Source organism: Phocoena phocoena, chromosome 5, assembly GCF_963924675.1.
Source record: "Phocoena phocoena chromosome 5, mPhoPho1.1, whole genome shotgun sequence".
In the NCBI taxonomy this organism is placed as follows: domain Eukaryota; kingdom Metazoa; phylum Chordata; class Mammalia; order Artiodactyla; family Phocoenidae; genus Phocoena; species Phocoena phocoena.
Genome location: NC_089223.1, coordinates 118,936,107 through 118,952,644, shown reverse-complemented (window position 1 = coordinate 118,952,644; position 16,538 = coordinate 118,936,107). Strand labels below are relative to the sequence as shown.

At 37.3% G+C, this 16,538-nt stretch overlaps 1 protein-coding gene across 3 annotated transcripts in view; it reads left to right on the top strand.

The window, feature by feature from the left end:
* PRDM5 (PR/SET domain 5) overlaps window positions 1–16,538 on the top strand; it is a 207,191-nt gene that overhangs the window by 119,413 nt on the left and 71,240 nt on the right. For all 3 annotated transcript variants that reach the window (XM_065877615.1, XM_065877616.1, XM_065877614.1), the window contains 3 exons: window positions 1,112–1,205; window positions 4,585–4,745; window positions 7,927–8,020. In XM_065877615.1, coding sequence (XP_065733687.1) covers window positions 1,112–1,205; window positions 4,585–4,745; window positions 7,927–8,020 — 349 coding nt within the window. The remainder of the gene's footprint in view (window positions 1–1,111; window positions 1,206–4,584; window positions 4,746–7,926; window positions 8,021–16,538) is intronic.

The following is a 16,538-nucleotide window of genomic DNA, read 5'->3' as shown; positions in this document are numbered from 1 at the left end:
TTTACTTACTGATTTGTGCCCAATGGGTTAATACTGATGTGTAATGGAAAACAGGTGAAGTGAGTAAGCTGTTTTTACTGTTGTTTTTTGGTTTTGATGTTTAGATCTAGCAGGTGGATTTCTGTTGTTTCTTGTTTACACGTAGATTTTTGTCTGTCGTGGATTAATGGTGCTTCCTACATCCGTGCTGCTTGACTTTGGGCAAGTTACTGAAACTTTTTGAGCCTTAGTTTTCTCATCTATAAAATGGAGACACTAATGGTATCTTCTTTATCAAATTGCTATTAGAATTAAGTGAAATAATTCATGTGAAGTGTTTAGCATAGCATTTGATCCAAAATAAATACTTAATTAATGATACCTGGTGTTAATTATAACATGAGTAAATGTTCTAGTTTAATTTTGGGGAAAAGCAGCACTTAGGACTGAAAATTATTTGAAGCTAGTCAGTGAAGTTGAGGGAAAAGGGTGGAAACAGCCTCTCTTATTATATAGTTCCCTTTGTCTGTGTTGAAAATGTTGTACCAGCATAAAGTCTGTCCATTGATAAAGGAGGTTTATTTTGCGGTACGCGGGCCTCTCACTGTTGTGGCCTCTCCCATTGCGGAGCACAGGCTCCGGACGTGCAGGCTCAGCGACCGTGATTCACGGGCCCAGCCTCTCCGTGGCATGTGGGATCCTCCCCGACCAGGGCACGAACCCGTGTCCCCTGCATCGGCAGGCGGACTCTCAACCACTGCGCCACCAGTGAAGCCCCGATAAAGGAGGTTTAGTCTTTAGATGAATTACGTATCATTTCACTCTGCAAAGTAGGTTCTGAGAAATCTCAATGTGTATTGAGATTAGCATTTGAGATTATAGGAGCAGTTTCCTTTACTGTTTATCAAGTTTATAATTAATTAATGTGAGAAGTTAAAAATACAGTCCTTTTTTTCCCATGAACACAGCCTATTTGTGTTCCCAATTTTACGGGGGAAGAATGTCACCAGAAGGAACAGGATATTGTCCACCTTCACGTCTTTCCTGGTCACCATCATGAATCCAGGCTCCAATTATTGTAATGACTAGTTGATTCTAGAGAGTCCTGACTCACTGTTTCTTTCGTCTGCAGACCCACTCTGAAGAGAGGCCTTTCCAATGTGAGGAATGTAAAGCTTTGTTCCGGACCCCATTTTCTTTGCAGAGACACCTGCTTATACATAACAGTAAGTCACAATCCAGGCAGTTGAGGACCAAAGGAATTATATCATATTTTGTTCTTATAACCTTTGAGAATGTAGGCATCACAGAAGCGGACCTATAAGTAGTTATGTAATCTGCTTTTAAACTTAAAAAGGACCGATAACTGCCTTTCCCCTTTTTGTCCTTTATCCTTGATTTATTTTCCCACAGTAAGATTAATCATTTTATGAGACATTTTATTTTATATCATTTTTCCCACTATTAAAAGCTGTGTATAAAAACATGTTCAGTAAAATGTCCTTGAAATTTGTTCTGAAACAGACGTTTTTGTTCCCTTTTAAATGTAATGATTAAGGAAACATGCCTGACTCTTTAAAACATGCAGATATCTGGCATGATTTTATTAGCTCACAGGCTTTTAAAATTGGAAAGGATCAGAGTAAACATCTAATTTAACCTCTTCATTGGAGGGGAATTGAGAAAATTGAGACTCAGAGAAGGGTTGCACAGCACTGGGGGTAGCATCCAAGCCTGTTAGTCCTGTGTTTTTCCTGCCTACTCCACTGCCTCTGATTTCTTACTTCTTTTGGCAAGGGAATTTTTGGTGGGGGTAGGGGGAATTAAGTTATTCACATATGTACCATGAAGTCTGTCTAGCAGTTACACTGAGAGCTGATTTTAGAATACCACAGTTTTTAGCCATGTCACTTTATTCAGAGAAGAAATTGTTATTGCTAAACAGAGTTCTAAAGTGGGTTCTGTGTTCAGATTTTGAAGCAACCAGAGATTTACTACTTTACTGTATCTAAAGTTAAATAAAAATGGTATAACATAAGTAATAACTTCCTTTTAATTTGACTTGTTTAATCAGTAGAACATCCTCTAGCATGTAGTTTCTAATGCTTATTAAATTTTTAATATTTCTGAGGAAAGCAAAACAGTCTTGACATTTGATTGTACAGATCTTGGAAGAAATGTTCTCTGGTCACGTCAAAGTATCTAAAATGCAAAATAATAAAGATACTAAAGTTTTTATATTTATTGAGTGGTAATGATGTGATGAAATGCGTCTTTTCCTATAGGAAAGACAGTGCTGAGATCTCATGTCATTCTGTATTCACCTTACAGCTCTGGAGAAGTTGTTAGCACCATTTTCCATTTTCCTTATAAAGAAGAGCTATGCATTTAAGAAATAAAATATGTCATGTAACAGCAGGAATTTCCATCCCATTTCACTGTCATTTGATAAAGAAAATGGCTAAAATAGAGAGGACAAAAGACTAGATCTTGTCTTATACAATAGGAAAGTTAAAACCCATTTAACTTCAAAACATGAGGATTGTTTTAGAAACTTACATCAGCACTGTGGCTCCAAGTATGAAAAATAAGATGTCATAATTATTTTGGAAATTATTGTTATTTCCTAATACACTGAAAGCCAAAAGGCAGGTTACTAGCTAGCTTCTTGGTTTTAAGATAGGGGAAAATCCTGATAAATTTAAGGTAAAGAAATCTGATAAAATCTCGTATCCGAATTTTAAAGTTCTGATAAACTTAAAACAAAAAAATCTGGAATTAAAATACGAAAGAAGAAAGGTATGGACTTCCTTGGTATAGCTTGAATAAGATTTTTGTACAGGAACCAATACTTTGATCCACTTAATAATTTAATGGAAATACTTTGATAGGAGCAATCGTGGAGTATTTTTTTCCAGTGCCTGAATAGATTTGGTATTATTAACATTTACAATTTTATGTCACTTGTCCTTTTACTCTCACTGGTTATACATTTTATACAATATCAATAAAATTTTAAATAAATCTAGAAAGATATATGAAGACAAACTAGGTGACAACAATAACACCCTGCAACAAAAAAGCACAAAGGCAACATATAAACACAGCTCTCAGAATCTATACAGTTCATGCATGGTTTGGTATGACTTGGTTTCAAGTATCGAATTTCAGCAACTCAACAACTTCCTTAGAGACTTTAAGAGAATTTAAAGAGCCATACTTCTGTTTGAAAAGACAAAGGGAGGGTAATTTGCCTTTTCCTTTTTATTTTCGTTCTTCTTGTCATTCCTTCCTTAAATTTGGTGTGACGAACTAATAGGATCTTCACATTTCTAAATTTATGTTAGTTAAATGGAGGGAAGGTAGGAGAGCTTGGTTGAAATTGAGGTAATCTCTTCTTTAGATGTAGACAGTTACCTGCATATTTTGTCTCACAGTGAATATAATTTTTGAATCTGTGCTATTATAATTGTTCTCTAAAAGGGAAAATATATGCAAATACTAGTCTGTCTTTATACACGCTACATATGTTTTATATCTTTCTGGGAGGTTCACTATCTTCTAATTGTGTACACTGATCACTTAAAATGTATTTAAAATGGACTTTAGACATAGCATGGTATGAAAGTTTAAAAAATCCCATAAACTCCCTAAACATAGCTTCTGGAGTTGCTTTCCTGCAAGCCGAGGCTATTTGATGGGAAGGTGAAAACCCTCCCAGGTACCCTCTCCGGGACGCATTCGAAAGACGCTGTGTCCCACCACGGATCCCCTGCCCAGGAAAGAAGAGGGGCCTGAGGGCACTGCCAGGGGCCAGGTGGTGGAGGCCCCCCGCTGGACTCTAGGGTAGAGCCCTAGACCCCCGCCCTAGAGCTGGGGGGGGCCCTTTGAGGGACTCTAGGGTAGAAAAGGGGAGTTGCCACTCTGGGTCCCCCTGCCCCAATCCAGCTGCCTCTTTGAGAGGCAGCCCCCAAACAGTCTGAGAGCCTGGAAGTTGAAGCCCTTCCCTAGCCATTTCACAGCAGACCAAGGACTGCATTAGGGGGCCTCCAGGCCAGGTTCCTGAGATAGTGGAGTTGTAGCCCTCTCCTGTCCCGGGGTGAAGGATCTGCTCTGACGTCCGCCTTCAGGGGCTTCCCTCCAGTTTACTGCCTGGGAGCCAGTTCTGCCTCTGCCCCTGAAGGCCAGAGGGAGAATGGTGGGGTGAGGGGAGTTCAGGAGGGGCCCCAAAGGCACCTCACTCTGCAGAACAGAGACCTTTTGTCAAACTCAAGCCCCTGCCTTAGAAATACATACTTTTAAAGAAAATTCATAGGACCTTTAGAAAATTAGTGAGTTCAGTCCCCACATTTTCCAGTTAAAGGCACTGAGTATCTACGAAGGTTAAAGGACTCTCCCTCCCCCCCACATGATTCACACAGGGAATGAGCAAATATGGAACTGAACAGTTGTTGGAAAAATGACCTTTTATGGTTATGATAAATTGTTAGAGCTGTAAAGCTGAGTTTTTGGAGAAAACAGCCGTAAATCTAGTACATGTGAGGGGGAGTTAACAGCACCCTGCTGTTGTGTCTGTTTCTCTTATTTGGCTTTTTCATTTCTAAGGTGAGAGGACTTTCAAGTGTCATCACTGTGATGCTACCTTTAAAAGGAAGGACACCTTAAATGTTCATGTCCAGGTGGTTCATGAAAGACACAAGAAGTACAGATGTGAACTGTGTAATAAGGCATTTGTTACACCTTCAGTGCTTAGAAGTCATAAGAAAGTAAGTAGAAGCCTTCCGTGAGTTTGAATGGATTACGTATTTTAACCACACAGGCGTTTATGTTAATTATCATGTGATAATCAATTTTATATGAATTTATCAACATATTTACTCAAAATGACAAATACGAAACCCATGAGTGATAGCAGCTCTTTAGCAAATGTCTGTTTTCTTCATTTTATCAGAAGAGAATATATTTGTCATATGAAAGCAAACCTAGATTCAGGTATGGGTGCTTCACAGTCCTAAACTATGCTGATAGGTGGGTCTTACAGTGTACTCGATGAACGGGAGCTTTTCGACTTTATACATTTTTGGATTAACGTAGGTTCCTTTTTTTAAAGATACTGAGTAGAGCTTTAATAGTTTTATTTTTCAAAGCTAGTTCAGCTATCTATTGACAAGTTATTAGACTGACTTCTTCTAGGATTAGAGTGGTCCTTCTTTATCTTGCATCCCAAGGACCCAGGGAAATTCCTGGTACAGAACAGGGACTTGATAAGTATTTGCTCAACTTGAATAAAATGACGTTCATACTGATGGTGATTTGGAGATTATCTTATTTGTGTTATGCTAATTACCTCCAGCAAATCAACAGGTTATTTTTACTTGTTGATTAAATACATTTTAAGTATATTTTTTAAATAGCAAAATTCATATTATAACTCATGCAGTTGAAAGTTTTAATGTTGACTTCAGAAATGACTGTGAAGTGTGGTAGTCTCTGCTGCTCGGCGTGTCCTGCCTAGTGAATGTGAAGTGGCTTCTGTGTCATTATGACTTTTATTTTGGTACCTGTCCTTAATACAGCTGTTTCAAAAGAACTGGACTGAGTAACTTTCTTTTCTTGTATCTTTAATGCTGATTAATAATGATACTGTCTTCTCTTTTCAAAGCTCTGAATAGAATAATCTTTCAACTTTTCTTTGATTGGATTACTTTTTCATGAATTTAATAGACTTTTATTATGTTTTAATCAATGAGGGAAAGTATAGTGAATTTTCAAGAAAGATATAGTTGTTTGTCTGCAATAACAGATTATCATAGAATATATTTTGTGGTGCATTGTTCATTTTTGTCTCATACGTTTATCCAATATTGTTCTCATAGTGATGTTTCCATGCTTTCTAACCATATTTAAGATTTTGTAGTGTTATACTTTCAATATCTTACAATACCAGCCAGTCAAATTCTGTACCTAATAATAATATATATTTTTTAATTAAGCCAAAAAGAACACTTTAATTATTTTAATTAATATTGCCATAGTATCCTTTAGTTTGAAACTTAAATTACTGAAGTACTATAAGTAACTGAATATAAGTAGGTGAACAATGAAATACTTATGTAGCAGCAAAAGAAATCCTGTGGATTTTATAAACATACTACAAAGAACTTGGTAGTTTCCTGTTTGGAATAATCCCATGTTGTAATAATAGATGTATACCATTCCCAAACAACGTTATATTAATCAGGAAAGAATTGCCATATTTTGTCCCTTCTGTCAGGGAGTGAGAAGAACACAGGTCTGTTATATGTTAAAATGTTATACCATTTCCTTTAAATTGAACCATAATGTGGACCATGGGAGTAACAGCTCTTACTGAGGTGTAAAGAATGTATAACTGTTTTGTATAAGAACTTGTAATGAAAATAGAAAGTTAAGTGCTGCCAATTGAAGAATCGAGGAGATGTTTGTTGTAAACAGTATCATTGGCTAGTGCGGCTGTTGATTAGACTGTATTCCTCAAACTTGAATGTAATATAGATCTTTTTCAAGGGAAAAACATCTAGAGGACACTGAAGTTGACTAAGATATTTCATTTATAACTCTTTTAAAAATTACAAATATGATAGTGTATATCCAAATATAGATTATAATTCAAATATGAAAATTTATAAATTAAATATCAACCAATAAGGTTATAAACCAATTATATTAAAGTTAACAATTGATTTAATATGGAAGATGAGAATGTTTTGCTAAGTTAGTGGTTCCTCGAGGTTGTCAGGTTCTGACATAATTACCCCACCCTTTTTTCTCTATCCCAGCTAGCCTGTCTTTTCTTTCTGGGAACACATCATTTTTAAAAAACCTTTTTAAAAAACCTCTTAAAAAACCTTTCCTGTTCTTTCTACATTAGCTCATGGCAATTCAAATAATAATATTTGCCAGTAATTTGCGTAAAAACAAAGGCAAGCACAGGCCCTGGAAGTTCTGTTTTGTGGCGGTGGTGGTAACCCAGATGATCCACTATATGCTTTTGTTCATAGTTAGGTTATCATTGAAGTTAACAATTCTAAAAAGGGTCTGAGAGAATGTGCAGGTATCTGAAGTAATTGCTTCCTTCTCCTTTTCCCTTCTCCTAAGTTTCAAAACCAATGGGACTTGAAAAGTAGCTCTGCCGCCTCATTTATTGGAATGACCTATTTTGATGTTGGTAGAAACACTGGTCGCCTGATGAGATTGTGAGACAAGTTTAAAACACCTCACCTGCCTCCTTTTTTGGGAGAGGTCACTCTTTTTTTCTTTGAACTCTCTTAACATTGTATTGAAACTGGCTTTGGTGATACTCATTCACCTTTTCTTGTGTGGTGGTTTTATGTCCAGGTTAAAGGTATTGAAGGCAGCAGTGATCTTTCAAATTGACTGTTCAGTTAACACCTGCTGAATTTAAAGATCAAATCAGATTTATGTTCCTTTTTGCTTTGCAGTAAAATCAATCCAGTCTGACAAACATAATGCAAGTAACAGATTACTTTATTGAGATTAATTCTGTCCTCAAGCACTAAATACACACAAAGAATGTGAAAAATGCTTCTAAGGAAGTGTTTCTTGGCAGCAGTCAAGGGCAGCTGTAGCCCCATTTTGATTATGTGGTTTTGTTAACGTATACTGGTTTTGTATAACTTAATCATTTTTAGATGGGGGCTCCATAAAGGCTTAAAATGTAAACTGCAGAGTTATTTTCAAATTAACACTAACACATGATTCTAAGAGGTTTTTTTGAACCAGTGGGAATAACCATGATAAATTGTTTAAAATCTCATTGTGATATTAAATCATTTTAAAGGAACATAATCCTGGGAAAAAAAGGATTTACTGTTGTCAGAGGCACTTAATCATTTTAACCTCGTTCTTTATATTTGTTCTCAACCTTTTTTATTCCTTTCCGTTTAGACACATACAGGAGAAAAGGAGAAAATCTGCCCATATTGTGGCCAGAAGTTTGCCAGCAGTGGTACACTGAGAGTTCATATCCGTAGCCACACAGGTATGTAGATAAAAACAACATAGAGAAATCAAATTCTTCCAAGAGAAGGAGTTTCTAATTTTACAAAATGACTCCAAGATTAAGAATTAATCTTGACTGTTTCCTCTCTGGTAAAGTTTTATAGCATCCAGTTTCTTACTCTAGAAAAGTTTTGAATAAGTACACTTTCCCAAACTAAGTTAAATATCTAAAGTGGAAACTGATTAATGTTTGGTTGTGAAATAACTGTGATTTACTTTATATACTATTCTAATAGATGGAATAGGGTGTAGCAGTTTTACAGAAGGCTAAGGGCCTCCTCTTAAAAATCCCTCCTGTAACTCGCATCAAATGTGGCCTTTTAAAACGTAAAAAGTCCTTGGAATGTGGCTTGAATGCTATAAGATTTTATTGGATGCAAGGGTGACGTGACCATAGTATCTGTTATGCCATGAATTGCTTCCTAAAGGGTTTTCTTCATTTCTTACAACTTCCTGTGTAATTTCTCCCATGAGGGAGGGCTGTGCCCTAGTGAATGAACAGCTAAATATTCTTCAGAGAACTTTGGGTTTTATCTGTCATGTAGAGAAGTTCTTGAAAAGACTTGAAAGAATACTCCTAATTTTGATAGCCAGATTATTGTGTGTGAATCTTAAGTGGTTCTCAGTAGCTGGACTGTGTTTGGTAAACTGTGTAACTGGATTAAATTGCTGAAGCTTTTTATTCAAGAGCCGTAGTATTTGACTTTCTTTATCATTGTGTCCCTAGCTCCTAGCTCAGTGTTTAGCACAATAACTGTGTTGTGAGTGAAGAAGTGTTAGTTTAAGCAGGTCAGAGAATAATACTGTGATTATTATACAAAGGTGGAAAACAAAAGGACAGCCATGCAGCATGATTTCTTATTTTGGAAATTTTCTGGCTAAAGCTGAAAAGCGTAGGTCAACTTAGTAGTTGTCATCTTAGAATAGCGTCTTAAATACTTTCAAATGAAACATATAACCAAGAACAGATCAAGCATTATACATGATGGCTGTGGAATAATGGGCACCCTAAAGAAGGAAAGGAGATCTTCTTGACTAGAAGTATCTACAGAAAGTGATGGCTTTTGGGACACAGTCCAATATGTGTAGCAGAAACAACACAGCAAAAAGAAAAGTGGAGAGAAGCAAAAAGAAAAGGGCAGCAGAGAATCACGCTGAGGACAGGTGGGCTTAAAATAGTGCCAGAGACTCTTAGCACCATGTCCTGATTGTACAGAAGAGGCAAGTAAATGATGAAGAGAGAGGAGAGAGAGCTCTGAAGTCCCAGGCCAGCCCCGGAACCTAACAGTGTAGTCTTTGACGTCAGTGGGCACCCCTCTCTGTGCCCACTGTGTTTTGGGGGCCATGCGGAATTGTGGCAGACATGGTTAAGGGTGAGAGTGAAATCAGCAGCCTTCCATTCTGGATCTGTAGTTCTTAGAAGACGTCTTTGTGCCACCCTGAAAATGTAACTTATAATTTGCTCCGCAGATTTTATGTCTGTATGTGTGTGCTTGTGTGTATAATTTGTATGTGGAAGGAGGGCAACTAGGAGATGGGGAAAGTGTATTATTTCTGTGTATCATAGTGATAAGTTTAGAGTAATGCCCTGAGACATTATCATGTAATTGAACTATGGTTGATATAGTGTGTTTTTAAAAGGCAGTGATTATTGTTCAGAATGCATTAAAACGTGTATTTCAGCATAGAAAAGATGAATCCAATCATAGAACACTTGATTATTCAAAATAATTGCATCCTTGAGAATTCCATGTGCCTACATTTTAGTTTACTTGTAGAGGACGGGCAGTGGAGAAGAATAAACTTAAACTAGTAATGTCTTCTAAAATTTTAATTATTATCTGCTACAAAGTTGCAGTCATAAGATTTTTTTGAGCTCCAAGAATTCTCTGTGATAAAAATATTAATAAATATTTGTAGTTTTTTTGTTGTCATGTTATGTTCTATAGTATCTGTAATCTAAAGAATATTTTTAAAAATTCAAATCTTTTTTATATGATTAGGTTATTTAAATGTTGTACAGGTTCTAGTTTATTGGTTTCTGATCAAGAAAACTGGCCACCTAAATTCAGCACAGTCAGCCAGCATATACATTTAAATAAGCAAAGTAAAAATATAAAGGTGGCCTATGTGTTTATGTATGTCCACACAAATAGTTGTATAATTATTTATTTACAATTATTATTTACTTATAACTGGATTTTTCTGTTTAAAATCAGACTCATTTCATTTTCACATTTTACAATTCTTCTTTGAGTTATTTTGATGTGAAGCCTATGTTTTTGGTGACAGTTGCCTGGCAGCATGGCTGGGGCTGTATTTGAAGTGGTCGGTGTCAAGCAACAGAGGTGACTGCGGAGACCTGGCAGGTTGCTGGTGTCTGGGCTTCCATAACAGTCCTGGCATGGATTTCTTTTCCTGCATGGACTAATGCTGCTTTTGCCTCTCTTTTTTTTCGTTTTGTTTTGTTTTTGCGGTACGCAGGCCTCTCACTGTTGTGGCCTCTACCGTTGCGGAGCACAGCCTCCGGACGCGCAGGCTCAGCGGCCATGGCTCACGGGCCTAGCTGCTCCATGGCATGTGGGATCTTCCCGGACCGGGGCACAAACCCGTATCCCCTGCATCGGCAGGTGGACTCTCAGCCACTGCGCCACCAGGGAAGCCCTGCTTCTCTTTTATTCGCTTTGTCCTGTCCTCCAAATCACGTGCATCCATTTTCCCTTCCAAGCTGGAACCTGGCTCAGTGACCAAATGGGTTTATGTAGTTATTTTGCTTCTATGATGATAACGCTCGCATTTTGAGTTCTATAAATTCACTTTTTCTCTCTTTATTATTTTTTCTTATGAAATCACGTGATTTTTTTGTGTGCTTTATAATATTTTAATGTAACATGTCTTCAGTCTGGTTCCATTTTTCTTTCTTTTTTTTTTTTAAACATCTTTATTGGGGTATAATTGCTTTACAATGGTGTGTTAGTTTCTGCTTTATAACAAAGTGAATCAGTTATACATATGTTCCCATATCTCTTCCCTCTTGCGTCTCCCTCCCTCCCACCCTCCCTATCCCACCCCTCCAGGCGGTCACAAAGCACCGAGCCAATATCCCTGTGCCATGCGGCTGCTTCCCACTAGCTATCTACCTTACGTTTGTTAGTGTATATATGTCCATGACTCTCTCTCGCTCTGTCACAGCTCACCCTTCCCCCTCCCTATATCCTCAAGTCCGTTCTCCACTAGGTCTGTGTCTTTATTCCTGTCTTACCCCTAGGTTCTTCATGACATTTTTTTTCCCTTAAATTCCATATATATGTGTTAGCATACGGTATTTGTCTTTCTCCTTCTGACTTACTTCACTCTGTATGACAGACTCTAGGTCTATCCACCTTATTACAAATAGCTCAATTTCATTTCTTTTTATGGCTGAGTAATATTCCATTGTATATATGTGCCACATCTTCTTTATCCATTCATCTGATGGTGGGCACTTAGGTTGTTTTCATCTCTGGACTATTGTGAATAGAGCTGCAATGAACATTTTGGTACATGACTCTTTTTGAATTTTGGTTTTCTCAGGGTATATGCCCAGTAGTGGGATTGCTGGGTCATATGGTAGTTCTATTTGTAGTTTTGTAAGGAACCTCCATACTGTTCTCCATAGTGGCTTTACCAATTCACATTCCCACCAGCAGTGCAAGAGTGTTCCCTTTTCTCCACACCCTCTCCAGCATTTATTGTTTCTAGATTTTTTGGTGATGGTCATTCTGACTGGTGTGAGATGACATCTCATTGTAGATTTGATTTGCATTTCTCTAATGATTAATGATGTTGAGCATTCTTTCATGTGTTTGTTGGCAGTCTGTATATCTTCTTTGGAGAAATGTCTATTTAGGTCTTCTGCCCATTTTTGGATGGGGTTGTTTGTTTTTTTGTTATTGAGCTGCATGAGCTGCTTGTAAATTTTGGAGATTAATCCTTTGTCAGTTGCTTCCTTTGCAAATATTTTCTCCCATTCTGAGGGTTGTCTTTTGGTCTTGTTTATGGTTTCCTTTGCTGTGCAAAAGCTATGAAGTTTCATCAGGTCCCATTTGTTTATTTTTGTTTTTATTTCCATTTCTCTAGGAGGTGGGTCAAAAATGATCTTGCTGTGATTTATGTCATAGAGTGTTCTGCCTATGTTTTCCTCTAAGAGTTTGATAGTTTCTCACCTTAAATTTAGGTCTTTAATCCATTTTGAGTTTATTTTTGTGTATGGTGTTAGGGAGTGATCTCATCTCATACTTTAACATGTATCTGTCCAGTTTTCCCAGCGCCACTTATTGAAGAGGCTGTCCTTTCTCCACTGTACATTACTGCCACCTTTATCAAAGATAAGGTGTCCATATGTGTGTGGGTTTATCTCTGGGCTTTCTATCCTGTTCCATTGATCTATCTTTTTGTTTTCGTGCCAGTACCATACTGTCTTGATTACTGTAGCTTTGTAGTATAGTCCGAAGTCAGAGAGCCTGATTCCTCCAGCTCCATGTTTCTTTCTCAAGATTGCTTTGGCTGTTCGGAGTCTTTTGTGTTTCCATACAAAATGTGAAAAATTTTGTTCTAGTTCTGTGAAAAAGGCCAGTGGTAGTTTGATAGGGATTGCATTGAATCTATAGATTGCTTTGGGTAGTATAGTCATTTTCACAATGTTGATTCTTCCAATCCAAGAACATGGTATATCTCTCCATCTATTTGTATCATCTTTAATTTCTTTCATCAGTGTCTTATAATTTTCTGTATACAGGTCTTTTGTCTCCTTAGGTAGGTTTATTCCTCAATATTTTATTCTTTTTATTGCAATGGTAAATGGGAGTGTTTTCTTGATTTCCCTTTCAGATTTTTCATCATTAGTGTATAGGAATGCCAGAGATTTCTGTGCATTAATTTTGTATCCTGCTACTTTACCAAATTCATTGATTAGCTCTAGTAGTTTTCTGGTAGCATCTTTAGGATTCTCTATGTATAGTATCATGTCATCTGCAAACAGTGACAGCTTTACTTTTTCTTTTCCGATTTGGATTCCTTTTATTTCCTTTTCTTCTCTGATTGCTGTGGCTAAAACTTCCAAAACTATGTTGAATAAGAATGGTGAGAGTGGGCAACCTTGTCTTGTTCCTGATCTTAGTGGAAATGCTTTCAGTTTTTCACCATTGAGAATGATGTTGGCTGTGGGCTTGTCATATATGGCCTTTATTATGTTGAGGAAAGTTCCCTCTATGCCTACTTTCTGGAGGGTTTTTATCATAAATGGGTGTTGAATTTTGTCAAAAGCTTTCTCTGCATCTATTGAGATGATCATATGGTTTTTCTCCTTCATTTTGTTAATATGGTTTATCACATTGATAGATTTGCGTATATTGAAGAATCCTTGCATTCCTGGAATAAACCCCACTTGATGATGGTGTATGATCCTTTTAATGTGCTGTTGGATTCTGTTTGCTAGTATTTTATTGAGGATTTTTGCATCTATATTCATCAGTGATATTGGCCTGTAGTTTTCTGGAAGAGTTTGAGAAGGATAGGTGTTAGCTCTTCTCTAAATGTTTGATAGAATTCGCCTGTGAAGCCATCTGGTCCTGGGCTTTTGTTTGTTGGAAGATTTTTAATCTCAGTTTCAATTTCAGTGCTTGTGATTGGTCTGTTCATATTTTCTATTTCTTCCTGATTCAGTCTTGGCAGGTTGTGCATTTCTAAGAATTTGTCCATTTCTTCCAGATTGTCCATTTTATTGGCATAGAGTTCCTTGTAGTAATCTCTCATGATCTTTTTTATTTCTGCAATGTCACTTCTTACTTCTCCTGTTTCATATCGAATTCTATTGATTTGAGTCTTCTCCCTTTTTTTCTTGATGAGTCTGGCTAGTGGTTTATCTATTTTGTTTATCTTCTCAAAGAACCAGCTTTTAGTTTCATCGATCTTTGGTATTGTTTCCTTCATTTCTTTTTCATTTATTTCTTATCTGATCTTTATGATTTCTTTCCTTCTGCTAACTTTGGGGTTTTTTTGCTCTTCTTTCTCTAATTGCTTGAGGTGCAAGGTTAGGTTGTTTTTTCGAGATGTTTCCTGCTTGTATTGCTATCAACTTCCCCCTTAGAACTGGTTTTGCTGCATCCCATAGGTTTTGGGTCGTCATGTCTCCATTGTCATTTGTTTCTAGGTATTTTTTTATTTCCTCTTTGATTTCTTCAGTTATCACTTCGTTATTAAGTAGTGTATTGTTTAGCCTCCATGTGTTTGTATTTTTTACAGATCTTTTCCTGTAATTGATATCTAGTCTCATGGCGTTGTGGTCAGAAAAGATACTTGATACAATTTCAATTTTCTTAAATTTACCAAGGTTTGATTTGTGACCCAAGATATGATCTATCCTGGAGAATATTCCATGAGCACTTGAGAAAAATGTGTATTCTGTTGTTTTTGGATGGAGTGTCCTATAAATACCAATTAAGTCCATCTTGTTTAATGTATCATTTAAAGCTTGTGTTTCCTTATTTATTTTCATTTTGGATGATCTGTCCATGGGTGAAAGTGGGGTGTTAAAGTCCCCTACTATGAATGTGTTACTGTTGATCTCCCCTTTTATGGTTGTTAGTATTTGCCTTATGTATTGAGGTGCTCCTATGTTGGGTGCATAAATATTTACAATTGTTATATCTTCTTCTTGGATCGGTCCCTTGATCATTATGTAGTGTCCTTCTTTGTCTCTTCTAATAGTCTTTATTTTAAAGTGTATTTTGTCTGATATGAGAATTGCTACTCCAGCTTTCTTTTGGTTTCCATTAGCATGGAATATCTTTCTCCATCCCCTTACTTTCAGTCTGTATGTGTCTCTAGGTCTGAAGTGGGTCTCTTGTAGACAGCATATATAAGGGTCTTGTTTTTGTATCCATTCAACCAGTCTGTGTCTTTTGGTGGGAGCATTTAGTCCATTTACATTTAAGGTAATTATCGATATGTATGGTCCTATTCCCATTTTCTAAATTGTTTTGGGTTCGTTATTATATGTCTTTTCCTTCTCTTGTGTTTCTTGTCTAGAGAAGTTCCCTTAGCATTTGTTGTAAAGCTGGTTTGGTGGTGCTGAACTCTCTCAGCTTTTGCTTGTCTGTAAAGGTTTTAATTTCTCCATCAAATCTGAATGAGATCCTTGCTGGGTACAGTAGTCTTGGTTGCAGGTTTTTCTCCTTCATCACTTTCAGTATGTCCTGCCACTCCCTTCTGGCTTGCAGAGTTTCTGCTGAGAGATCAGCTCTCAACCTTATGGGGATTCCCTTGTGTGTTATTGGTTGTTTTTCCCTTGCTGCTTTCTTTGTATTTAATTTTTGACAGTTTGATTAATGTGTGTCTTGGCGTATTTCTCCTTGGATTTATCCTGTGTGGGACTCTCTGTGCTTCCTGAACTTGATTAACTCTTTCCTTTCCCATATTAGGGAAGTTTTCAACTATAATCTCTTCAAATATTTTCTCAGTCCCTTTCTTTTTCTCTTCTTCTTCTGGAACCCCTATAATTCAAATGGTGGTGCATTTAATGTTGTCCTGGAGGTCTCTGAGACTGTCTTCAGTTCTTTTCATTCCTTTTTCTTTATTCTGTTCTGCAGTAGTTATTTCCACTATTTTATCTTCCGGGTCACGTATCCGTTCTTCTGCCTCAGTTATTCTGCTATTGATCCCATCTAGAGTACTTTTAATTTCATTTATTGTGTTGTTCATTGTTGCTTGTTTCATCTTTGTTTCTTCTAGGTCCTTGTTAACTGTTTCTTGCATTTTGTCCATTCTATTTTCAAGATTTCAGGTCATCCTTACTATCATTATTCTGAATCCTTTTTCAGGTAGACTGCCTATTTCCTCTTCATTTGTTAGGTCTGGTGGGTTTTTATCTTGCTCCTTCATCTGCTGTGTGTTTTTCTGTCTTCTCATTTTGCTTATCTTACTGTGTTTGGGGTCTCCTTTTTGCAGGCTGCAGGTTCATAGTTCCCACTGTTTTTGATGTCTGTCTCCAGTGGCTAAGGTTGGTTCAGTGGGTTGTGTAGGCTTCCTGGTGGAGGGGACTAGTGCTTGTGTTCTGGTGGTTGAGGCTGGATCTTGTCTTTCTGGTTGGCAGGTTCACGTCTGGTGGTGTGTTTTGGGGTGTCTGTGGCCTTATTATGATTTTAGGCAGCCTCTCTGCTAATGGGTGGGGTTGTGTTCCTGTTTTGCTAGTTGTTTGGCATAGGTTGTCCAGCACTGTTGCTTGATGGTCATTGAGTGAAGTTGGGTGCTGGTGCTAAGATGGAGGTCTCTGGGAGATTTTCACCGTTTGATATTATGTGGAGCTGGGAGGTCTCTTGTTGACCAGTGTCCTGAAGTTGGCTCTTCTACCTCAGAGGCAGAGCCCTGACTCCTGGCTGGAGCAACAAGAGCCTTTCATCCACACGGCTCAGAATAAAAGGGAGAAAAAGTAGAGAGAATTAGTAGAAGTATGAAGAAAG